Source organism: Archocentrus centrarchus, chromosome 4, assembly GCF_007364275.1.
Source record: "Archocentrus centrarchus isolate MPI-CPG fArcCen1 chromosome 4, fArcCen1, whole genome shotgun sequence".
NCBI classification, from domain to species: domain Eukaryota; kingdom Metazoa; phylum Chordata; class Actinopteri; order Cichliformes; family Cichlidae; genus Archocentrus; species Archocentrus centrarchus.
Window position 1 is genome coordinate 8,135,041 of NC_044349.1, and position 26,009 is coordinate 8,161,049.

General features: G+C 38.8%; 1 protein-coding gene across 2 annotated transcripts in view; it reads right to left on the reverse strand.

Annotated features, from left to right (window-relative positions):
- Window positions 1-844: 844 nt before the first annotated feature.
- Window positions 845-26,009, reverse strand: part of LOC115778711 (phosphatidylinositol 4,5-bisphosphate 3-kinase catalytic subunit alpha isoform-like) — a 28,169-nt gene continuing 3,004 nt past the window's right edge. For both annotated transcript variants that reach the window (XM_030726958.1, XM_030726959.1), the window contains 24 exons: window positions 18,132-18,238; window positions 17,708-17,876; window positions 17,276-17,402; window positions 16,591-16,800; window positions 16,102-16,196; window positions 15,446-15,601; window positions 13,521-13,766; window positions 13,028-13,113; window positions 12,352-12,457; window positions 10,371-10,523; window positions 10,068-10,202; window positions 5,716-5,840; window positions 5,459-5,540; window positions 5,051-5,215; window positions 4,715-4,818; window positions 4,411-4,582; window positions 4,157-4,263; window positions 3,945-4,066; window positions 3,423-3,501; window positions 3,138-3,308; window positions 2,782-2,899; window positions 1,681-1,832; window positions 1,378-1,540; window positions 845-1,227 (listed from right to left, as the gene is read on the reverse strand). In XM_030726958.1, coding sequence (XP_030582818.1) covers window positions 1,120-1,227; window positions 1,378-1,540; window positions 1,681-1,832; window positions 2,782-2,899; window positions 3,138-3,308; window positions 3,423-3,501; window positions 3,945-4,066; window positions 4,157-4,263; window positions 4,411-4,582; window positions 4,715-4,818; window positions 5,051-5,215; window positions 5,459-5,540; window positions 5,716-5,840; window positions 10,068-10,202; window positions 10,371-10,523; window positions 12,352-12,457; window positions 13,028-13,113; window positions 13,521-13,766; window positions 15,446-15,601; window positions 16,102-16,196; window positions 16,591-16,800; window positions 17,276-17,402; window positions 17,708-17,876; window positions 18,132-18,187 — 3,207 coding nt within the window. In that variant the 5' untranslated portion in view covers window positions 18,188-18,238 and the 3' untranslated portion in view covers window positions 845-1,119. The remainder of the gene's footprint in view (window positions 1,228-1,377; window positions 1,541-1,680; window positions 1,833-2,781; window positions 2,900-3,137; window positions 3,309-3,422; window positions 3,502-3,944; window positions 4,067-4,156; window positions 4,264-4,410; window positions 4,583-4,714; window positions 4,819-5,050; window positions 5,216-5,458; window positions 5,541-5,715; window positions 5,841-10,067; window positions 10,203-10,370; window positions 10,524-12,351; window positions 12,458-13,027; window positions 13,114-13,520; window positions 13,767-15,445; window positions 15,602-16,101; window positions 16,197-16,590; window positions 16,801-17,275; window positions 17,403-17,707; window positions 17,877-18,131; window positions 18,239-26,009) is intronic.

Sequence of the window (26,009 nt, forward strand, 5' to 3'; positions counted from 1 at the left end):
TTGTGCTGTGATGCCAAGGCATTTAATCAAGAGGAAGACGTGACATTCCCCCCGGCCTCCACTTGCCAAAAAAAAAAAAAAAAAAGACAGCCAGAGGCTGAATATAGGTCCCATTATTCAAATGTGAGATTGGCACTTTAACACTTTCCATTTTGCATCATTTAACAAATTATTCCAAGTAGGGCTGAAAACTAGCCACAATGAAATGGGTATGGCCAAATTATATAATTAGATATTCAGTATAAAGAAAAAGGCTTAAAAAAAAATAAGGATCAGCAGTCTTACTTTGTGAATGTGAGCAAAACTCTAAAGAAAGGAGGGGTAAGTGGTAGCACTCGTGGTAGTGAGAAGCTGCAAACAGATAACACAGATGCATAAAACTTCAATGATATTTACAGACACACAAAAAAATACCGTGTTTCTGAAGAGTCAAGTTCAGGTTTTGCCTTTTGCTGAAACTGAAAGAAACTAGATACATAAATAAATTTAAAAAGTCATAATAAATCTGTATATTATTCTCTTAAGTGCTGTTTTTGATGGAGAGGCATCATCACCCTGAAGTTTATGCAGTTTATGCAGAGTCTAAAGCTGCACCACCAAAGTTCTCAGGGGTGGAGTGCTGACTCAATGAGGCCATTGGGGTGGGGAGGCGCAGCACAGAGCTGTGCAAAACAAACTCTCCTGCAGATTTGGAAACCTTGATCTTTCCACACAAGTAGTTCAAAGGAAGGAGATCCAACTCCAAGTCATCTGCAAAGGGCAACTTTTTGTTTCTTTTGGGGGGGGTGGGGTGGGGGGTGGAGGAAGCACAATAGCCATGGTGGGTACATCTTCATACCAATGAGGAAAATGCTCTCATGTAGACCCTGAAACAGACAGCGGATACTGGGACGGCATCATCAAGACCACACAAAACATGGAAACCGCAGAAAAACAAGAAATTTGTTCATATAATTAAAAAACAAAAAAGAAAAAAAAAAAAAATTCAAGCTGCAAACTTCCATCCTCAGGGAGCTGTTTGTGGTGTCTGCTGTAAAGGAGAAGTGCCTTGAAAGACTCTTGCTGCATCTGAGTGAAGCACTCCATGGTGGGACTGGTGGACTGTGATTGTTTGCAGGATCAGTTTAGTGCATGCTGTCTAATTGTGTGGAATATCCAGTCCATCTTTGTGGTCCACCCTCCATGGTGAGCATCATTCATCTGTTTCATGAAATAGTCCAATGCCTCCTGCAGCGTGATGAAAAACAACACAAGTTAGACAATAAAAGATTATAAAACACACCATCCAAAATACATATTCAGAAGTTTAAGAAAGCCAAACATGGGCCTGAAAAGATTTTAAAAGCGCAAAAAATGGTTAGAAAACAGCCATTTCACCTGCTCAGTTTTCTCCAGCGCCAACGTCTTTCTGATGTAGGCAATGTCATCAAATGACTGCAGCTCAGGCATACCAGAGCCAAGCATCATGGAGAACAGGTTGATGAAGAGGTTGGCGTGCTGCCGGATGGCTAGGTAAGCTTTATAGCACATCTCCTGGAACCTGGAGCGAGATGGTGAATTTGATAAACAAAAAGTGAACCTCCTTATATGTCTGTACGCAATAACGCAGTGACCAGCGTGCATGCACACACACGCACACGCACACAAAAAATGATGAAAGAAAAGAAGGGCTAAGACTACCTTTCAAACTCTTTGGTCTTTGCGCACTCCTGGGATCCCTTGCTGATGACGATGAGGAAGTCTTGTGTCAGAACAAAGGGCACTCGCTCTCTTTTGTAGCCAAACTTCTTTTTCTTATGATCCAGGAAATGTCCAAAATCTATATGAAACAGCTGAAGGAAAAAAAAAATAGAGAATCAGAGAAAGTCAGAGTTACTAACAAGTTAACTTCCTCTGATGTCAAATTCATCCACTAAAGTCAACAGAAGCTGTTGGGAACTGGGAAAAAAAAAAAATCTCAAATTATTTAACAGGGATGAGCACTTCTGTGGCTTAGTACTTACTTATCCTTATTTTATACACTGGACAATAACAACTGTATTTTATTTATTTATTTTTTTAAAGCAGTTAAGCACATTATTAGGAACCCAATCTGCATTTATAAAAATGCAAAAACAAGAAGATTATTTCTGGATCAACTGAAAACTTAAAATTTAATTAAATCCAAGTATACAGGAGACTAAAGGACGCAGAAGAACTGCGCTCAGGTGTGGTGACAGTGACATACTTCGCCACTATGGTTCAGTCATACTAGAGTAAAAACAGGACAGTAACCTCCTTAGGAATAGGAGGTTGTCATCCTCTGGGTTGAGGGTGTTGCGTGTGCAAGGTGATTGCACAGGTCGCCTGTGTCCAAACAACTTACTGACAGACATTTTGCTGAGTGCCTGTGTTATTTTGCAGTTACGTCACCATCCTGCAGCAACTACGTCACTATTTGTGGAAGAATTTCTGAATTTATGTTTCAAATCTATGAGGTTCTGGTAGTACTCTAAATGTAAGCAGTTAATGTGAATTTCTGTTTATGTAAACAGCATCAATTTTGCAATTTCTTACAGACTGCATTAACTGCCAACTTGACCCCATTCAATCACAAGCTGACAGAAGACCGATTCCATCTTACTGCTGGTTTATTGCACCAAAGATGCTTTGAAGATGGCAACTGACAGTGGTCACAGACATAGCTCCCATCTTTAAAGCAGCCATTTCAAATGGCAACGAGGTTACAAGTTCATTGCACACAGACCAGTAACTTTGTGTATGTGTGCGTATTCAAATCACCTGTCCATCATCTTTGACCATAATGTTGCTGTTGTGCCTGTCTCCTATGCCAAGGATAAATGTAGCTACACAGTAGCCAGCACAGGACCTGGTGAACAGATCTACAGCCATGTCATACCTGCAAAAGCACATACACACACACACAAAATTAACTTGGATTCTTAAAAAGAAATTACAAATGAGTACATGGCTAGAATCACATCAGTTAATGCATATCCACACGCTAAAAGCCAACTCAGTCCTCTACTGGACACTATTCACTAATGCATGATGAAGATTCTGTACGTACACACACACACACACACACACACACACACACACACACACACACACAAAAGCATCAGGGCAGCACTCACATCTCGCCCTTGTTCTTGTCCTTGAGCCACTGATGCAAAGTATTTGAGTTGAACTGCAGTGCCCCTTTCAAGCCTCCTTTACACTGAATCTGCATGATGGTGTGGGAGTTGCGAACAACCTCAATGAGACCCACGCAATCTCCTAATGACAAACAGCCATAGGGCAACATCCTGGAGACAAAAAACATTTTCTTAGCCCTGTGCATGGCCACAAAGATGAATGAGAGAGAACACAAAGAAACAGAATCAGTCAAAGAGATAATCAGGACAGAGAGAAAACAGTACCGTAGGTCCAGCCCCTGATTCTGCCAAATATTCTCCATGATCTTAATAATCTGCAATGTCAGCATATCCTGGCGCAAGTCTACAATACACACACACACACACACACACACACACACACACACACACACACACACACACACACACACACACACACACACACACACACACACACACACACACACAGTTAATTACATCCTGGGATACTTGCAAATTAAACAAGTACACAATACAAGGATGAATTTTTTTTCAATTATAATAGACAATCATGCCTGCCAAGAAGCTCTGCAGGCTCTGAGCAGCATTTTCTATCAACATTTAGGAATGGGTCTGTGAAACATGCTGCATCCTTCACAAAACAACCCAGAAAGAGTGAGCAGTTCTCACACAGCTATCACAAAAGGAGGAGTGAGAGACTGCTAAAAATTTAAGTAGATGCCTAAATCTTTGCAATATTTTTTTCAAAATAGGTTGATGGAAATGTGGTCCTGTTACTTAAGAGTGTCATAAGTGTGTTTGTGTTACCATCTCCATTCTTGAAGATGATTTCATTGTTCTGAAAGAGCAACTCAGACATGATGTCGGGATTCTCCCAGTTCAGCCACAAAGGCCTCTTTGCTGACGACATGATCCTGCATTCATCTAACCTGTACACAAATTCAAAATGATTCAAGTTACTGACCACGACACAAACACACACACACAGCTGCAATAACCAGTTCTCTGTTGCTTCTGACCTCAGGTTTCCAAGTTGATGTGCAGGGTTGAGAGGAGAAGTGAAGTTCTGTAGAGCATCCATGTAGTCTGGTCTTTTCATCTGTTCCACAAGAAACCGCATCTGGACCTGCAAGAGATACGCACAAAAGCACAAAAAAGCCAAAAGGTAAACAGATGAAGAATCAGTACCACAGAACGTTTCTTATGCTGTAAGCAGCAGTTTTGAGATGTAAAAGAAAACAAGTAAATATCCATGTGTTGCCCTAATCATTACCTTCTGCGTCTCATCCTTTTTCTCCTGTTTAAGGATGTCGGTGAGGTTTATGAGCTTCTCCATGGCCTCTACTTGCCTGCTCAGGTGTTTCAGGTACATGCCACAAGCCCTGCAATAAGCCTCTAATAGCAGCCCAAACCTCTGGCTCACTGTTTTATTGTGCATTTCTGACCTGCAAGAAAGCCACACAAACAAAGATGAGACAGAAGCAGAGAAGAAAGATGAGTGTTTAAGCCTTCAGGAGGGATACAAGGAAAGGAAGGTATATAAACATAAACAAACAGTAGTCTGAATGGTGACTCACTTAAGATGCCAGAAGAAGAAATGCCCTATCCTCTGATTGGTTAGGGCCTTTTTGAGGAGAAAACGAACCAGGGGATTGTCAAGATACTGCTCGTATTTTAATACCTAGAAAAGAGAGGGAGGAAAGATTCAAAGTAAAGAATAAGACGTAATCTTTGATGCGGTCCCACCATGGGATCTCTGTACACTGAACAAAGAAGAACAGGCCAAACTAAAACACAAAGAATGCATTCCAGTAATGAGAGTCTAAACATACTTAGTGTCTTCCTTTTAAACCCCAATTTTTCCATCAATCAGTTCTCTGAATTTAACAGATCCAACAGTTGATTGGACCTACCTGTACAAGCTGGATTAAGTACTGAGATAATTTGTCATCAGTCAGGTATTTATCAAGGCAGCGTACAGCAAAGTGCCTGACCATGGGATCTGGATAGTTACAGTCCAGCAGCTCCATGGCCTGCTCAGGACGGATAGATGGCCACTCCTTCAACAGACAGTACATCTAGGAAACAGGCAAACCAAGAACTATGAAGCTCTGTGCATCATTAACAGACTTACTTAAGTAAACAGTTTTTTAAGAGATGGTGAATATGCAAAGACCATTTTCACTAGCTAAGTACTTGAAAAAAGCCAATCAGATCTGGATTATATAAAAGCATATAACTACATATAGAAACTCTATTCCATCTAAGACAGAATATGTGAGGATGTTGAGACAATTACGCATAAAGTGGCATGACGTTACCTGTGCTACTTCATCTCTGGAGTTCCATTTAACAGCGAGAAGGATCTTGGGAAGGATCTCTGGGATGTTCATGCAGTAGTGCCTATTTGAAAGAGGGTTATATGGTGAGCACTGAATCCCAATTTAATTCATAACCAGCTTTGTTTTACATTTAGAGTACTCTGTATTTAAGTGTAGTTATGAAAGCACTGGCTCTAAATAAAGTATGTGTTAAACCAGGGTAGTGCCATATTTGCTTGATTGTGAGGGTACAGTACCTGTGTCTCCAGAGAAAGTCTTTCTCCTGCTCAGTGATTTCTGACAGAGGGTCCCTGTTACTCAGCTGTCTCAGCTGCTCGGTGTCACTCTCGGTTAGGGCGTGATCTCTGGCCACTCGATTGCTCTAAAACATAGTAGAAATGAAACATGTTCAAACACTACATTTGTACATTAGACATTAAGACACTACACTGCAGCAGCCATTACCAAGATATTAAACTGGTTTTAAAAAAACAAACACACACACAAAACAATTTCACAACACCACCAGCAGACAAAAAGAATACAGGTCAAAGCCAGGAACAATGCTTTGAGATTTAAAATGAGTCATCACAGAAACAGTAGGAAGCAACAAATGTTTAGCATATTCACTGTTGCTAGAAATGCACATTTTTATTCTTGTAAAACAAATAAAATCTGCAAAGCAAGAATATTTTAGAAACACGACTGCAGAACAACAGATTGGTTCTGAAATGTTTTTAGTAAACACAGAGAGCTGGAGTGCAGCTGGAACACAGCACAGCCACATACAGCGCATATTCATCTTAAGACTCAGGCTGTACATGACCCCGACAATACCCTCCAATCCTGAAATGGAGCTCTCTTTTTCTTCATCACATTCAAAAGCCAAGCATAAAATCTTTTTTTTGTCCCTTGTCTAATCATTAACAAACATCCTTACCAAAAGCAAGTGATTTCTGACTGCAAATACTGAGACAACTATAAAGATTTTTCTGGACAAGCGATATTAATGTCACACCACACAGCACTATTACATTTGACACACATATCAAAAATAATACATTATCTCACACTGTTCACACATCCTCTCACGTGGCATAGTAACTCCAACAACATGTCACATTAACACATCAGTCACGGTTTTCTCCCACACATCATCTAGAAATCAGATAAGACACACCATTATCTTCACTGTCATAAATAAAGAGACATTAACTTACACTGCGCCATGCAAAAGTGTTACGAGTAACTGAGTTAATCAAGTTTAATCTAGTCAGTAGTGAAATTTTTTTCCATAAATGTCTAAAGAGGGGTGGTGGGCTTTTGTCGCATTTTCCTGAATGACTGTATGTCTGTGTGGTTTGGAGTTCAATGGGTTTACAGTTTTCTGATGACGAGTAAGTGGCGCTTGATTAGCAGTTTGTGACTTCAGTTGTTCACAGTCCAACTCAACATGACCAACCCTTCACACAGTGGAAAACACTAACTGATATAAAAAGTAATTGGCCCTAATTTGTGCTATGCTGCCAATAATAAATGCATGCAAAATTTTGGATCAACATGATTTTGTTAAGCTACTGTATAAACTGTATTTTTATACACCAAGATAACAGACAAAGAAGTGAAGAGCAACTACGTAAACTCTACTCCCACAGAGGTCGATTATCTTGTTTAATAGTGTGAAATCCTCACTGCATATGACCGTGGATACTGTGGCTACTCTGAAAAAGAAAGCCTAGAAAGAGTTGTTGTAAAACAGCTAACTATCATCGGCTAAAATAGCTATCATCTGCAGAGGAATGCTTTTTTTTTTGAAGAGTTTCCAGTCAGGTTTCAGAATTCATCAAAGTACAGAAAGAGCATTCGTGAAGGATAGAAATGATCTTCTTATGGGCTCTGACAGTGGACTCATCTCTGTTCTTGTCCTGTTGGACCTCAGTGCAGCTTTCAGTACTGTTGACCATAACATTTTATTACAGAGGTTAGAACATGCCGTAGGTATTAAAAGGTACTGTGCTGCAGTGGTTTAAATCATATTTAGCCAATAGACTCCAATTCATTCTTGTAAACGGTGAGTCTTCTCCACACACTAAGGTTAATTATGGAGTTCCACAGGGTTCTATGCTAGAACCAATTCTATTTACAATATACATGCTTCACTTCGGCAGTATTATTAGAAAGCATTTCATAAATTTTTATTGCTATGCAGATGATACCCAGCTTTATTCATCCACGAAGCCAGATGACACATACCAATTACTTAAACTACAGGAATGTCTTAAAGACATAAAGGCCCGGATGACCTCTAATTTCCTGCTTCTAAATTCAGATAAAACTGAAGTTCTTGTACTCGGCCCCACAAATCTTAGAAGCATGTCTACAAGTCTAACCAGATTCCTTCTCTGGACACCTTGGCCTCCAGTAACACTATAAGGAATGGTTATGTCCTTCAATGCACATATTAAACGAATATGTAGGACTGCTTTCTTCCATTTGCACATTGCAACATTGCTAAGATTAGAAACATCCTGTCTCAGACTGATGCTGAAAAGCTAAGTCATGCATTTATTACTTCTAGGCTGGACTATTGTAACTCATTACTGTCCTAAAAGCTCCCTGAAAAGTCTTCAGCTGATCCAAAATGCTGCAGCTAGAGTACTGACAGGGACTAGAAAGAGAGAGCACGTTTCTCCCATATTGGCTTCTCTTCATTGGCTCCCTGTTAAGTCTAGACTTGAATTTTAAATTCTTCTCCTCACATACTGTACAAGGTCTTAAATAATCAGGCCCCATCTCATCTTAAAAACCTCATAGTATCATATCACCCCAATAGAGCACTTCACTCTTAGACTTCAGGCTTACTTGCAGTTCCCAGGGTATTTAAAAGTACAATGGGAGGCAGAGCCTTCAGTTTTCAGGTCCCACTTCTGTGAAACCAGCTCCCTGTTCTGACATTTTAAGGTGAGGCTTAAAACTTTCCATTTTGATAAAGCATAACCTTAATTGTGTACATCACTTCCTATAATCATATAATATACTATAATATTCCTTTTTTGACATCTCCTACCTAAAAATATTATGTAGGCATAAGGTGAATTTTTTTCCCACCAAAATTCATGTACTGTGACCAAAGTGGTTGTAGTTAGGGCTGGATCAGGTGACCCTGAACCCTTTGCTTAGTTATGCTGCAATAGGCCTAGGCTGCTGGAGGCTTCCCTTGATGCACGGTTTCTTTTGCACTCACCTCTTTTCATTCTGTGTTTATACACCACTCTGCATTTAATCATTAGTTATTATTCATCTCTGGCTCTCTTCCACATTGCATCTTTTTCTCCTGTCTCACCCCCAACCGGTCACGGCAGATGGCTGCCCCTCCCTGAGCCTGATTCTGCCGGAGGTTTCTTCCTCTTAAAAGGAAGTTTTCCTTCCCACTGTCACCAAGTGCTTGCTCACAGAGGGCCATCTGACTGTTGGGGTTTTCTCTGTATTATTGTAGGGTCTTTACCTTACAATACAAAGTGCCTTGAGGCAGCTGTTGTGATTTGGCGCTATATAAATAAAACTGAATTGAACCGAACTATAATTAGAACTAAGGACGTGCCTTGCACAACACACATATCTGTGCTTACACTGCACCATGTGAGCGGATGTGAACAGTGTGAAATGATGTGTTAAATTATTCATGGTTTGTGTATTGAATGTGAGGAATGCCCAACTCATGAGGATCATGTGATCCCTACAAAGGCTCTGTGCATACCTGGAATTAACAGGCATCTTTGGTGATCCAATCATAAGCAGACACCTCCTGGAGTGTCAGTTCACACCAGGCATTAGAATAAATGTCTATATGCATCCTGATGACTGTTTGAGATTTGATCTCAAACAACAATTTCTATTTGAAAATATAAAGGCACACGCTAAAATAAGAACCAAGTACTGTATGTTGCCATTTTAACCATAAGAGAGGCAGGAGTGCTCTTTCCATGCCTGGTCTGTTGAGCAGGCTTCACTCCAGACACATTTGCGTACACCCTGCTCCAAGACTCTAGAAATTTGTGGCCCAGACCCCTTCCACATTGTCTGAGAAACTGGATCACAGTGCAATAAAGCACACACCTGGGACAGCATAAATAAATGACCAAATCTCTCAATCTACATACAAGTCTTATGAGAAGGGAAGTTCAAACACCTCCAAAAATACCTTTCCTGAGTTTCCCTCATTAATTCCCTATAAGACATATTAAAAAGAAAAACACATATTTGAGCTCTGCTACTTGCAAAATGAATGTGTTGCCAGTGTGTATTTGAAAGTGAATATTTTATTGTGTTTCATATTAACGTAAGTAAAGTATTTATCCTTTTTACCAACTCGTACTGCCTGTCACCAGTAATACAAGGTTAATCTTCTCCAAATGTGCACAGTTCTTATCCTTTTGACCTGCTGTACAGTGTTCACACCTACAAGCTTCCTGGTGGTCTGAGATATCAGTTCAGCATTTGATCTGTCCTTATATAAATTGTGAAAACACAAGGTTGTGGGGGTCCCTATATACAATGACATGTATGGGTTTAAACTTTGCTAAATTAATTTTAAAAAATCTTATATTACCTGCCCTGAGGGGTTATAGTTAAACCCCAGCTCCCTTGAGATGGTCCAGTTTGCATGCTCTTCCACTGCATTCATTTCTGGGTATTTGACAGGACTACTAAAGTGGTCAAACTCCAGCTCTAGACATGGTGTTTCCTGTAAAAAAAAAAAGATTAAACAACCAAACTCTCAATAATATACAGAAACCTCTTAGTTTATGCCCTATTATGGGTACAGTCCCAGAACAGGGAGAAGAAAAAAAAAACATTTATTGATTTTGTTTGTTACTTTTATTGACAGTATGATTTATATATATATAAACACCTTATTGGGGTTTGATCCAGTGACTCCTATGGGGTTCAGGAGGTCTTCAAGGCCATGAGGGACAGGCCAGAGGTTCAGAGCCATCTTGTTGGCTACCAGTGTGTGGGTATAATCAAACAAGTTGACATTACCCCAAGCTAGAGGACAATGCTCCTGGGAAACAGACACAAATAGAGGGTAAATTATTTCAAATCAGAGACTTTTAACAAGCAAGTATGCTGGGCAGTCTTTCGTCATGTGACAGTTCTGACTAAAGTTGACATCAAATAAAGCTAAACACAATCCTGATACAACAGTAAGAAAACTCGACCCACAAAGGTGGTTCAGACAATATACTCAGATACTTGGTTCAGTAAGCCTTAAATCTGGTAATGTGCCACCCATGCTGTTGAAATTCTGTATGGGCTGGGCAGGCTGGTTGGCACCAAGACCGAAGGTTAGGTTTCATGCTTGGTTAGACAACAGAGAGAAGTAATGCTCCTTATTTGCCTTCATAACTATAATGAAATGGCCACAATTACTGACCCTGAAAGGCTAAGTATATGTAAGCGAATGTGGTTGATGCTTATTTTAATGGAACTGTGGTTTCATTGCCCTCATTATTCATTTTCATGGCAGAAAACAATCTATTTAACTGGACTATTCCCATTAAAGCTGTCTTTTAAAGACCTCACAAAGACCAATGAAATGTTTCAGATAACATCTTGATCTCCACAGTGAATTTTCACTAAAGGGCAGCAGTTGACTCGGGTGACAAAAACAGCAACAGACAGAGTTACATGCAAACAGCCAGTTAAAATGCACCTATTTATAGGAAGCTGTGGAACAAAGGGCTACTGTAAAAGGAGTGTTTATCTTTAATTCAGGTGGGGCATGAAAAAGCATCCGCTAACCTGACCTCAACTTAACTTGGCACAACAAGAGACAGGACTCACCCCAGGTGTGTGTTACAATATCCATGTCTGGCACTCATTCACACACTCATACACACATTTCTCTCTTCTTTCAGCTTTTCCATCAGAAGGAGATAAAAGAAAAATCAGTGAGTATGGGTGTCTGTTACAAGTATCAGCCGCATACACAAAAACACGGACATGTGGTAGTAATTTTACACCATATAGCCAACATAGAGACCATGTGGTGTACACAAAATGCACAAACATTTTTAATGCAACTCTTAAGTATCAAGCATAGATCATTCTACTGCTTGGAAAACAACACAAATGATTTTCTGATTAAAAGCATCACACTTTTCATATTAATTCATCTGAAATAATCAATTTGGAATTCTCCGCTTCCTTTTATTATGCTGTCAGACTTTAGCCCAATTACTTTGATGTGATTTATGTTAAAATAGTTAATACCTTTCACCACATGCCCACACCTCTTATATGAATGGAAAAGTCCCTTCTGCTGATTGGGTTTCTGTTGATGTTTTTGCCACCACAGTGCCCATGGCTGATTAGTAATTAAACAGAGCCAAAGATGATACCACAGCTTCCATGTACTGTGGACACATATACTCAGACAGACTGACACACAGGGCAGGGAGGGTTCATACATGATGCACACACATGTGTGCGCGCGCGCGCACACACACACACACACACACACACACACACACACACACACAGGTTAGCGTGCCAATATTTAGATGAAGGTCATGAGGTGATCTAAGGTATGGATAACTATAGTAATGCCTGCCTATTAACTTTTACCATTATTGGCATTATTAGAAGAAAAAAAAATACATATTTGCTTTATTTGGGCCTTTACTGGACTTTCCTGTACATTTTAAATCATTTTTAATCAATCATCACAAATATCTCAGACTACACAATTAAGAATGGTATTTTACCATTTTACAAATCCCAGCTAAAAGGTGGAATGACAACAGCCAACTGGAAAGAAACTTTCTGTTCTTGCAAGCCAATTTTTTTTCAACAATGAACTCGAACAGAACTATGGAGTTCTTTCCTACCTCTTTGGCTCCTTTTCTGCCCTTGACAGAACAGATGGAAAGGCAAAGTCTGGCAGCACGGGGGATGTCTGGGATGTACATATCATAGGTAAGCCACTCATTCCACCTGTAGAAAGATTGATAGCAATTAGAAAAGCCCATATATAGGAACAAGAAAATCTCAGGTGTAGCTACACCCCAAAAAGGGGCTTGAATAAAAAAATTCTCTAAGATTTACCAAACTATTTCCAGTTCTTTCTAACAGAAAAATGACCGCTCACAAACACCACCAACCGCACACCTCCTGCTGAGGTAACAGTATATTTTTAGCAACAAAATTCAATTACATGACACTCTGCAAAACAAATGTCAGATTTCTCAATACCATGATTGTTTTAATACACAAAGGCTCAACTATACATTCATCTAGATAGTATTTCTTTTACGCTGAGTATAAGTGCGGACCAACACAGAACTAACAGTAATATAATACAGCAGTTTAATGTTACTATCCCACGCTAAACTGTTAACTTACCCTCCTGCCTCCAACTGCTTAATGTAAATGAGCGGTGTAGTGAAACAACACAAAAGCAAACTGAAGTAGCAATCGTTTTCTTTACTGGGCACAATAACTCAACATCGACTGTTGAGGTTCATCTGAGCTGCAATGTAGTGAATCAAGAGGGTGATCAATTACCTGGGATTAGAGCAGGGTACTCTCTGTGTGTTTACATTATCACACATCTGTTCACCTCCATGGTAAATGCCTGTCCTCACATAAATCTATAAGTACGGATGGGAAGCAAAACAGATCAAAGACAAAATTAGAATAAAAAAAAAAATATTATGAATCTCTTCAAGTTTGATAACCTGCAACAGCTCCCAAAGTAACTGCTTCAACCATCATCCAGACTGGCAGTTTAAATACATTCACAAATATGACTCCAGCTACCAGAGCTGCTTCCACTCACAGAGCACTCTGTGTACACTAGACCACAGCAATGACTGATTTAACAGGATGTGAGTAATGGTAAGATGGTACAAAACTGTCATACGAAACTACTCAAAAGCAATTCTTAGTTTCATTAGGTATTCTTGTGTACATTTTTTATTCCAAAATAATACTTCTGTTTTATTTTTTTGGTAACAAAAATGTCATCCCTCATACAGCCAGCACCGGGTGTCCCCACCTTGTCTATGTCCCGTATATTGACATTAACATAGGTGGCACACAGGATTCGTATTCGTAGAGTCCCGTTGATGGTCCACAGAGACTTGGCAGCTGCCTCCCCATTCATATAAGATGTTGCCGTGGAGATGCGTCTAGAGTATGACGGCATGACGAAGTTATCTGTAGGCAACTGGGTGTACAGGCTGTCCTTAGCCATCAGCATCAGGTTAGGCATCCTACCCAGCATGATGCAACTACGGATATACTAGAGGGAGAATGACACAGAGAAGGACAGTTAGTAGAAAGTCTACACAGAGCTGCTAGAGTTTCACAGTGCCAAAGTGCAACCTATGGTGTCAACTGGTCATTTTCCAGAAACTGGAACCACAGAGGAAAAAAAACAACACGTGTTGATGTTTTATTTTTACTCTGAGGGAATTCTTCTAAAACATTTTTTATGAGTATGTTCTCGCAAACTTACACAAATTAAAATGTTTACCATAACAGACATTTTTACATACCTACAATATTAATAACAAAGGGATCTGATTTTCTGATACAAATAAATTCAAAAGACTGCTTCAATTTAATTTTCTTTGAGTAATTAAATAAATTTTTGTTCCTTTAAGGCAGCAGGGCTGAGACAGTGTTTCAGCCTTAATCAGTCAATCATCTTATCACAACAGCAATGGAAATTAAGTTTTACAAATTTAAGTTTCTCATGTTTTTAAATAACTTGGATTGCTGTTAACCCTCCGGGGTCAACAGATGCACTGACGCGTCCAAATAACATCACCGATTTAAGACGATGTACCAGAAGCAGGAAGTGCTTATGAATAAAAAACAAAAAACAAAAGAATTCATGACATCCCCTTTCCTTTTGGTGGAAAAACGCACCACATCAACCAATCAGAAAATTCTATGGCAAATTGGTTGGTTGGTGGCATCTGGTTACTGAAGAGGTGAAAAAGTGGTGAAAGAGACAATATTGATGGCAAGTTTTGCTTTGATGGGCCCCTCAGTCTTGTGGTGGACAGGAACTGTTTATTTGAGTGGCACAAACAATCTGTGTGGCATCTTATTGTGACACCTGATTGTTCTGTAAATAGGTGTACAAAAAACCCCCCCAAAAAAACGCCTGAGGTATTGCCTGCATTTTAATATAAAAAGCTGTAAATAACTTTGTTTGTTATATTTGTACATAAGTTTTTAAAATATATTTTGTTTTTGTGTGATTTTAGGTCCAAAGTGTTAATACTGTAGGCCAAAATGAAAGAATAACTGTACAGTCACACACATGAGGTTGTGCTGAAAAAAAAAATGATACCAAACAAGTCAAAATAAACAGTTTTTAAGGTGAAATTTAAAAGGTAAAATCAAAAGTGGTCAAAAATGGCCAATTATACCCTATACAGGGTTAATATAACTTTGTGACACAGCATGCAAAAACCCAGCTAACATACAAAACTTTTTACTTTTTGTTTCCTAAAATGTCAAAACTTCTAGATTGACATGCAACAAGCAAAACAGATTTAATTTATCTATCCTTGTTTACCTTCTCAGAAGTTTTAACTTTAAGATGTAAGAACTGTGTCCGATCTATTGTGGTTTAGTAAGGACGTAAATAGATGAATACTCACTTGTAGCATGTTTGTAAGTGATTACATTTTTGATAAAAACTCCTCTAGGTTTACAAGAAACTGTCATCAGCATCACTGAAAGGGGCAAATTCCACTGTCTGCTTAAAATTTTGCAGTTTCTGCATCAGAAACTGCTCAATAAACTATTTTTTAAGAGATACTGCAATCACTGAAGTTAAGATAAACTGGGTTAAGATAAACTGGGCATATTGGAAAGTCCAGTTGCATCACTGCTTTGCTGTTTGTGTGCACAGCTGGGATTCTCCATGCTGCATCAATTGTACCTGTGCAGTATGCCTCTTACCTTGTACTGGCTGATGGGGTACTTTTCCAGCAGGTACTCGTCACAGCCGCAAACTTTGAGGATGTATTTACCCTGATATTCCTGAACACACATCTTTAGCTGCTCTGGGGACAACAGCATGCTGCGCGTCTTCTTACGAATGGCCTCTGCAATCACCTACAGAGCATGATACATTCAGATATTAGAGCTTGTGAGGGTAGTATTTATTACTGGCCTGTTTTACAATTGTACATTGTCAGCTTCTGTTTTTTTGTTCACTCACTGCATGTGCTACACATTAGCAATAACAGTTTTCTTGTTTAACCCTTTAACTTCGAGCGATCGCCTCTGAAGCACCGGTTTCCTGCCCTTACAAGCTGCGAACAGCTGGTTAAGACGTAGAGTATCACCGCCGAGTCAGTTGATCAAAGGAACTCTGATCAACTGGCTTTTTACCATAACTCTGCGACCATTTGTCCTATCAGAAAAATTCAAATGGTTCCTGAAAGCCCAGAAATGGCACTTCACAGCCATATAGGGGCATTACGGTACTTGTTGCCAGAAGTCCGCGAACGGTAACACTTTTGAAGCACGTTGTGCCACGGCCGATGCATTTGGAGTTAAAGGGTTAATGTACACACTGAGGTGATACGCAAAGAAGCGCTTCATCATCTTACCTGTTCAGGCACACAGTCGTGGTTGATCTTCAGTGTATACTTTTGCTTATCGTTGTTTGGAGAAACAATCACCCATATTACAACAATAATTTGACCTAACAAAAAAATACACAGAAACAGATGCAGAGACTGAGGAAAAACAAAGAATGAATAAAACCCATGTACATTGTGCTGACAAAAAACATTAATATAAAATAAATTATTCTGAGGCTGAGGATATTCATCTGAGTACTGTGATTAATACAATAGCTTTACACCAAAAACCCTTATATAAATCTAATGACGGCTATAGATCAATCATTAGACTGGATAGTTTTTATTAAGTTTGATCAAAGTTAAAACGTCCAACCTAAAACCTTCTATTTCCAAAGTGTTTTTCCCCGAAGAAAGAAAAAAGAAAGAATAAACCCCCCCCCCCCCCCCCCCCCCCCCCCCCGGTTACATTCTATGCTATATAAAAAAGATCACTAACAAAAGGTTCCCACCTACCTTTGTCCAGTTTGCTATAGATGTGTTTGGGAAGTTCCTGTGTTGATTCTACATTAGGTGGGTAAACATACAGCGCTCTACTGTGGGGCCCACTGGCATCTCTCAGCTCCACAGAGTCTTTACAAACATTCAGGATGTTTCTCCTGAAGTCCTGAACCTCAGGGTCTTTCACGAGGTCAAACTCGCACACAGGCATACCAATAGCGAAACCTAACAGAATAGAAACAAGAAACAGATTATGGCTTTTATAGCAAAAGCCATCGGATATTCTTTTTTTTATATATATAGATCTATTAGACTACTTCAAGTAAATGAAAAGCACATTCACTTAAAATTGACCGTTTTGCTAAACTCGAATTTCTTTTAACTGAACAGAAAAACACCTTTTGTGTTTGTCACATATAAATATATATTTATGAGTGCCATCTTATCCATCCATTTTCTTCTGCTTATCCAATTCAGAGTCGCGAGGGGGGCTGGAGTCTATCCCAACTGCCATAGGGAGAGAGGCAGGGTACACCCTGGGCAATTCTCCAATGGAGACAGACAACCATTCACATTCACACCTATGGGGAATTTAGAATCACTTAACCTAACCATGCTAATTGCTAATTGACTGTGGAAGGAAGCAGGAATACCCCTATTTATGCACAGTCAGTCCTACTGAATAAAAAGAACCTCTCACCAATCTCTCTGTTGAGGATCTTTTCCTCTCTGTTGCCAACTGGTTCAATGACCTTGAGGAAAGGCTGGAAGAGTCGGAGGTCGCACAGCCTCCGGGTTTCATCATAGAACTCCTCCCGCTCTGCTTCCTGTAGGAACGGAAAAAAACAAGAGGCAGCGTTCAATATTCCACTTCCTTTTTTTTTTAATGAAAGCTAACAGTGAACTGTTGTAGGAGCTAATAGTCTCTCTATAATTGTAAAATTGATGTTTTATTAAAGCAGAAAGCTTTTATTAAGGCCTTTAATAATGATAAAACTTTAATCTTTTTTTGCACAGCCTTCCAATTAAAACAAAGCGGGTTACTCATGTAATTTTCACAGAACTAGAACACAACAAAGGTGCAATAACAAATTTAAAGAAGTCAGATATTCAGTTAAGTGAGAATTCTCACCTGTGTAACACTAACGAAGATGTAGGATGTCTCCTCTTGTAAGAGATGATGGAGAGGACATTTTCGGGCCTCCTTAAACAGATCATGTTTGATGGTGATGAGCGTGGACTCACGGAGACACTCCAGGGTTAGAATCATCCCATTGGGCAGCAGGCAGTCCACAAAGATCCTGCAGAAGAAAATGTTACAAAATGTTCATGTTAAATATTATTATTTACTTTTCCACACATTACACTTCCTTTGGGAATTTGACAGTTTTACAGTGTTAAGATCTGATATGGAATTTACAAAATAAATAAATAATAAATAACACAATGAACTTTTTGTTTGCAATTATGGAAACTGAAGAGCTAATAAAGTTGCTCTGTGCACAAAAGGTTTAGAAACTACATTTCTATTCACAAAACAATCCAGCATGTCATACCTGGGGGGCATCAGGTGGATGCCCCATAGCTCTCCTGAGGATGGCCTGGGAGGCATCTTCCTCTCTGTCTCCCAGCTCAGTTACACAGATAAGCTGCAGAGCACAACCTGAAAGACAACAACACTCATAAGTGAGAATAACAGGAAATTCTATTCAGCTCAAGTTCCAGTGGTGATGCTGATCAAACCAACTGGAGTGCTTAAATACAGTTTACATGATGCATTTGTTCAAAAAACATAAAAAGTCAAAAACAAGACCAACTGGCAAATCTTGTTCAAACGTATATGAGCAACATACTCAGTGTAGCCCATGGCATGTTCCATGTGACTTTAAAAACTCCATTAAGCAACTTAATTCACGAAATCTGATAAGATCTGGCCCAACAGGAGCTACTTCTGGTTGAATGGTTGCCAGTACTTCTTGTTCAATCTGCTTGACTTCCAGTTCACTGTGGTTTAGACTCAGCTGTGTTCACTGAGTTAAAGAGAACAAGCGTGTTCGATCAACCACATAAAAGCAGCACTGAAACAAGTTCTGCGAGCACAAAGCACCCATGCCATGTGCAAAAACTGGCACAGTTTGGCAGTCAAGAGTAAATTACCAACATAGTTGGTTTGTGTTTTTTTAAACATAGATTTACCCTGTAGACAACACAACTATAGACCCATGGTAAGTGGTTGATCATGAAGACCCACAAAGCATATCATCAAAGATTCATGGAAGTACATGCATCTCTATGTGGGCTGTACCCAAAGCAAAAGTAATCTGAAACATTAAAATATTCAGCTTTAAACATCTATGGTGTTATAGATGAAGTGTCGTTAGATTACTAATCCTGTCAGTTTTCCACCCTCCCCTCAAAAGAAAATACATTTTTACTCAAATACTGTCTGTTTGGTTTAACAATGTCATGGAGACAAGCTTTGTTTGAATTCAGTCACATTTCCTGATCACTGTCCCAGTGCTGCTCTCTATATTTAGAGCATCACCTTGTAAAATTTCCAGTCCATTTGTTAACAACTCAAACTTCTGCCTGGGATACCATTTGCTATCCTGAAAGGGTTAGTTAGGGTGAGGTGAAATTGTATGAGACACTTTCATAGTCCATATACTAAAACAAGAGCACCAGCACAGAAGTTAAGCAATGTACTACTATGGAAGGGGGCAGCAGCAAAAACCTTACCAGGCCATTGAAATAGGGAGCTGAAAGCTGTTACAGTATAGCACCTTCAAAGCCATCAGACTCCTTTGACAATAAGTTATTTGTATTATATTTAAAAAAAAGGTATATAACTTTCTTGATGAGTTTGTTTAAATTATTGTTTGACTATATTGTTCAACCAAATTCATTCAGATTTAAATTAACCATTTAAAACATGAATAACCATGAAAAATTGCTGTCTGGCAGGAGGTTGATAAATGCGGAGCACACTTAAAATTATACTAATTTTAATAGGTGGGCTTTTTTGGACGTTGCTGAAATATGTTTTGCTACCATTCACCAAAGTGTACTGCTTAGCTTAATGCCTGTAAGTACTTTAACCCCAACGAAAACAAGTTAACCCTTTAACAATAACTTAAAGGGATATCTTTAAAGATATTTTTAAAGAGTTTAATGAAAACTCAGTGATACCATGTGGCACCTTAGGTTGACAAAACAGCATAAATTGTTTCACTGGGAAACATATAAGCCAATGTACCCAGTGTAGGCTGACCAATCTTTCCATTCAGATTCAGTTCAATCTAGGCAAGCTCCTTCCTCGTACAGAGATCATCCCCTGGGCAGTACTTGGCCTGGCAATTGACACTAAATTCAAAGGCAAAAGAAGACAATATCCTTCTGGGAATCCAGCCAGATCAAGTGTCTAATTGATGCTCTTATGGTGAGATCAAATCCAGTCAAAGGCTTCACCACAATAACAATGCTATACTGTATGTCTTCTATGCCACTTTCACAACTCATCAAGTTGTAGCACCCTGAAACAAGATACCTTACCTATGCCCTGCATTTCAACACATCCACATCAATACTTACTATATGATCAGAAATATGATGACCACATAGTAACTACAACAAAGCCACTCAGACCTGGATTCAGCAGTGGTCAGCTCAAGGTTAGAATGGTCACCTGTTTCCAGATTTCTCAATCTGTGCCAAAAACTCTGAATTTTCTTCAACAATTCAAAAAGAATTCAAGGGGAACTAAGTAGCAGTGCAGTCCAATTAACAGCGAAGTAAGCCAGGTCAGAAGTCTTGCTGACCGATTGATTCAGATTAATTTAGAGCAACCAAAAACAGTTTGGTGTCCATCTAAAAGCAAATCAAAAAAGGTGAAAAAAAAAATTCAATTCAATTCAATTCCATTTTATTTATATAGTGCCAAATCACAACAAACAGTCACCTCAAGGCGCTTTGTATTGCAGGTAAAGACCCTACAATATTACAGAGAAAACCCAACAGTCAAAAACGACCCCCTATGAGCAAGCACTTGGTGACAGTGGGAAGGAAAAACTCCCTTTTAACAGGAAGAAACCTCCAGCAGAACCAGGCTCAGGGAGGGGCAGTCATCTGCTGCGACCGGTTGGGCTGACGGGAGAGAAAAGACATGCTGTGGAAGAGAGCCAGAGATTAATAACAATTAATGATTAAATGCAGAGTGGAGTACAAACAAAGTAAATAAGGTGAAACTATTGTGGGAACCCCCCCATCAGCCTAGGCCTATAGCAGCATAACTAAGGGATGGTTCAGGGTCACCTGATCCAGCCCTAACTATAAGCTTGATCAAAAATGAAAGTTTAAAGCCTAATCTTAAAAATAGAGAGGGTGTCTGTCTCCCGAATCCAAGCTGGAAGCTGGTTCCACAGAAGAGGGGCCTGAAAGCTGAAAGCTCTGCCTCCCATTCTACTCTTAAGTATCCTAGGAACCACAAGTAAGCCAGCAGTCTGAGAGCGAAGTGCTCTGTTGGGGTGATATGGGACTATGAGGTCTTTGAGATAAGATGGGGCTTGATTATTCAAGACCTTGTATGTGAGGAGAAGGATTTTAAATTCTGTTCTAGATTTAACAGGGAGCCAATGAACAGAAGCCAATATGGGAGAAATCTGCTCTCTCTTTCTAGTCCCTGTCAGTACTCTAGCTGCAGCATTTTGGATCAGCTGAAGACTTTTCAGGGAGCTTTTAGGACAGCCTGATAATAACCAATTACAGTAGTCTACCCTAGAAGTAATAAATGCATGGATTAGCTTTTCAGTATCACTCTGAGAAAGGATGTTTCTAATTTTAGAAATATTGCGCAAATGCAAAAAAGCGGTCCTACATATTTGTTTAATATGTGCATTGAAGGACATATCCTGGTTAAAAAATGACTCCAAGATTTCTCACAGTGTTACTGGAGGCCAAAGTAATGCCATCCAGAGTAAGTATCTGGTTAGACACCATGTTTCTAAGATTTGTGGGGCCAAGTACAAGAATTTCAGTTTTATCTGAATTTAAAAGCAGGAAATTAGAGGTCATCCAATTAATTGATGTGCGTCATCTGGCTTCATTGATAGGTAAAGCTGAGTATCATCTGCATAACAATGAAAATTGATGCAATGCTTTCTAATAATACTGTCTAAGGCAAGCATGTATAATGTAAATAAAATTGGTCCTAGCACAGAACCCTGTGGAACTCCATAATTAACCTTAGTGTGTGAAGAAGACTCTCAATTTACATGAACAAATTGGAGTCTATTAGATAAATATGATTCAAACCACTGCAGTGCAGTACCTTTTAATACCTATAGTATGCTCTAATTTCTGTAATAAAATGTTATGGTCAACAGTATCAAAAGCTGCACTGAGGTCCAACAGGACAAGAACAGAGATGAGTCCACTGTCAGAGGCTCTAAGAAGATCATTTGTAACCTTCACTAATGCTGTTTCTGTACTGTGATGAATTCTGAAACCTGACTGAAACTCTTCAAATAAACCGTTCCTCTGCAGATGATCAGTTAGCTGTTTTACAACTACTCTTTCAAGAATCTTTGAGAGAAAAGGAAGGTTGGAGATTGGCCTATAATTAGCTAAGACAGCTGGGTCAAGTGATGGCTTTTTAAGTAGAGGTTTAATTACAGCCACCTTGAAGGCCTGTGGTACATAGCCACCTAATAAAGACAGATTGATCATATTTAAGATTGAGGCATCAATAAATGGAAAGACTTCTTTGAGCAGTCTAGTAGGAATGGGATCTAATAAACATGTTGCTGGTTTGGAGGAAGTAACTATTGAAGTTAACTCCGAAAGATCAACTGGAGCGAAAGAGTCTAAACAAATACCAGCAGTGTTGAAAGCAGCCGAACATGAAGAATAATCTTTGACATGGTTATGAATAATTTTTTCTCTAATGTCTAAAATTTTATTTGTAAAGAAATCCATGAAGTCACTACTAGTTAAAGTGAAAGGAATACTCGGCTCTACAGAGCTCTGACTCTTTGTCAGCCTGGCTACAGTGCTGAAACCAAACTGGGGTTGTTCTTATTTTCTTCAATTAATGATGAGTAGTAAGATGTCCTAGCTTTACGGAGGGCTTTTTTATAGCGCAACAAACTCTATTTCCAGGCTAAATGAGCATCTTCTAATTTAGTGAGACGCCATTCCCTCTCCAGCTTTCGGGTTATCTGCTTTAAGCTATGCGTTTGCGAATTATACCACGGAGTCAGGCACTTCTGATTTGAGGCTTTCCTTTTCAGAGGAGCCACAGTATCCAAAGTCGTACACAGTGAGGATGTAAAACTATTGACGAGATAATTGATCTCACTGGGAGCAGAGTTTTGGTAGCTGCTCTGCACTGTGTTGGCACATGGCACTGAAGAGCATAATAATGAAGGAATTAGATCCTTAAACTTAGTTACAGCACTTTCAGAAAGACTTCTACTGTAATAAAACTTATTCCCTACTGCTGTGTAATTCATTAAAGTAAATGTAAATGTTACTAAGAAATGATCAGACAGGAAGGGACTTTCAGGGAATACTGTTAAGTCTTCAGTTTCTATGCCATATGTTAGGACAAGATCCAGAGTATGATTAAAGTGGTGGGTGGGCTCCTTTACATTTTGAGAGAAGCTAATTGAATCTAACAATAGGTTAAATGCAGTGTTGAGGCTGTCATTCTCAGCATCTGCATGGATGTTAAAATCACCCATTATAATGATTTTATCTGAACTGAGCACTAAATCAGATAAAAAGTCTGAGAAATCAGACAGAAACTCTGAGTAAGGACCAGGTGGATGATAGATAATAACAAATAAAACAGGTTTTTGAGTTTCCCAATTAGGATGGACAAGACTAAGAGCCAGGCTTTCAAAAGAATTAAAACTTTGTCTGGGTCTTTGATTAATTAGTAAGCTGGAATTGAAGATTGCAGCTAATCCTCCTCCTCGACCTGTGCTTCGAGCATTCTGACAGTTACTGTGACTCGGGGGTGTTGATTCATTTAAACTAACATATTCATCCTGCTGTAACCAGGTTTCTGTAAGGCAGAATAAATCAATATGTTGATCAATTATTATAAAAAAAGAACAGTGCTTGCTCATAGGGGATCGTTTTGACTGTTGGGTATTCTCTGTAATCACTGTCTGATTATTGTGTTAAAAATATTTTGTTGTGATTTGTTGCTATATAAATAAAATTTAATTTAATTTAATTTAATTTGAGACTGCGCTATACATATGGTCTTTGCCATGGGTAGATACATCCAACTTGTATACAAGTCGGATGCTGTTCTCTTAAGCTGTGTAAAATGTAAGGAGTTTCATACAATAAAAGTCTATATTAAAAAAAAAAAGGGCGAAAAAGCTTTTGTACTATTAATTAAATAGGCAACAAGATATGGAATACACTAATGTGCCTTTTTGTGTGTTTTTAAATGCTTCTAATTTTAAAACAGACAGACAAATACATCAGTCTTTGAAAACTATAATATTATGAAATATTTTCCCACCAACAAACAAATATTGACCCAAAATTACTTTTTGTGTTAATCAGCATACAAAGCCAAAATAAAAGTGCCTTTCTTGACATGACAGTAAGGCCCAATGTTATACATCTACCTTGGTTATTCTCATATTAATGTTGATATTTACATTAATGGGGAGACAGAAATTTACAATATAAACATCCACAATATATTTCCATCTATCTGAACTTTGCTGACCATGTGGACCTGTTAATTCCCAATTAAAGCATACTAAAAATCGGGTGAAAGCTAAAGTTGTTCCGGTTTACAATGGACTGAAAATGCATCATAATGATGACGTTGTGAAGGCAAGTCATAACAATAATTTCCCCCCTCATTTTTATTAGTCACCTCCTCTAAAGAAAAACTAGGTATGAACCCAAACCATGACCCAAAAAAAAAAAAAAAAAAAAAAAAAATCACAGACTGAATGAAACTGTGGTTTTGGAGAATATTTACGCCCCTATAGGTTAAGTGATCTACATGTGACTCCAGGGTGTAGGCATTAACACATTCGCCTTACGCATGAATGCTTCCCACTTCGTGACCAAGAGGAGCCATAAACCCAGCCTTGGGTGGTCACAAGCTTGTGTACTCCTTGTTCTAGTCCCAAGCCCAGATAAATGGGAGGGTTGCGTCAGGAAGAGTATCCAGCATAAATTATTTGCCAAATCAAACAAGCAGATCCAGACACTGTTTATGGGTTTAAGGCAGCAGCCAAAACTACCTAGGTAAAGTGATCTACATGTAACAAACAAAAAAAAGATGTATTAAGTGTAGGGATGTCACCAGAGTTAATAACTTTTGATACTAAAATTCTGAAAACATAATAGTATTTGGTTTATTTTTAGTACTATAGGCAGCACATGTATCAATGCTGAAGGTGGAGGAGGATACCCACAAGCACAGTAAAAACTACACATGGAAGATGGTGACTTGAGGTGACTGTTTGTTGTGATTTGGTGCCTTATAAATAAAACTGAATTGACTAGTGCAGCTGCCATGATAGCGCCTCCTCGAAGGCAGCAAGAGTTGGGTACTGCAGTACTTTGTTATGTCCTGAAACACAGCTTACCATTTTGTTTGAGACAGCTGGCATTGACTTGGTAAAATCAGCTATGTTCCATAGGCCAAAATATTTGCAATAGATAATATTACATATATTGTTAAGTTAATGTAACTAATGTTATATTTGGTGTAACATTACTATAACTTTGTTTGGTTCTACAAGTTTATGTACATGTTTATGTTTTAAGTAAATGGGATTTATTTATTTATTTTTACTGTGGTATCAAATTAGGTATCGAGAATTGTGTAGTTCTACTGGTATTGGTACAGACCACTAAATGGTATTTTGACATCCCTAATTAAATGTTACTTATATAATAAACCAAACATTGTGTGCAAACTGTGTGCACGAATGTTTCACGCACAAACCAGTGATTCATCAGTATTTTCATGCCTAAATTTAGGACTTCCTCAGACTGTGGATACAAACAAATCATGAAGTTCTGCTGTCTTAGAAAATTTAAAAACACATCTTTAAACTGAATACCACCCCCCGTCACTATTTACAGTTTTCTAAAATGCTCAGAATTACAATGAATAAAAATTCAAGGGCGCCTGGGTGGCTTAGTGGTGAAGCCGGCAACCACATGCACATGTCACGTTGCGGTGCTGGCGGCACAAGTTCGAGTCCCAGCTTGTCGCGAGTTTACCCACCATATCTTTTCCCAATTTCCTGTCTCTCTAATGCTAATAAAAGCTGCTGTGGCCAAACATTGAAGGAAAAAAAAAAAAAATTCAAAATTGCATATAAAGAAAACTAAATGAAAAGCTGTAGGTTTTAACCTTTTATTTTAAAAATATTTCAATAGGCTTC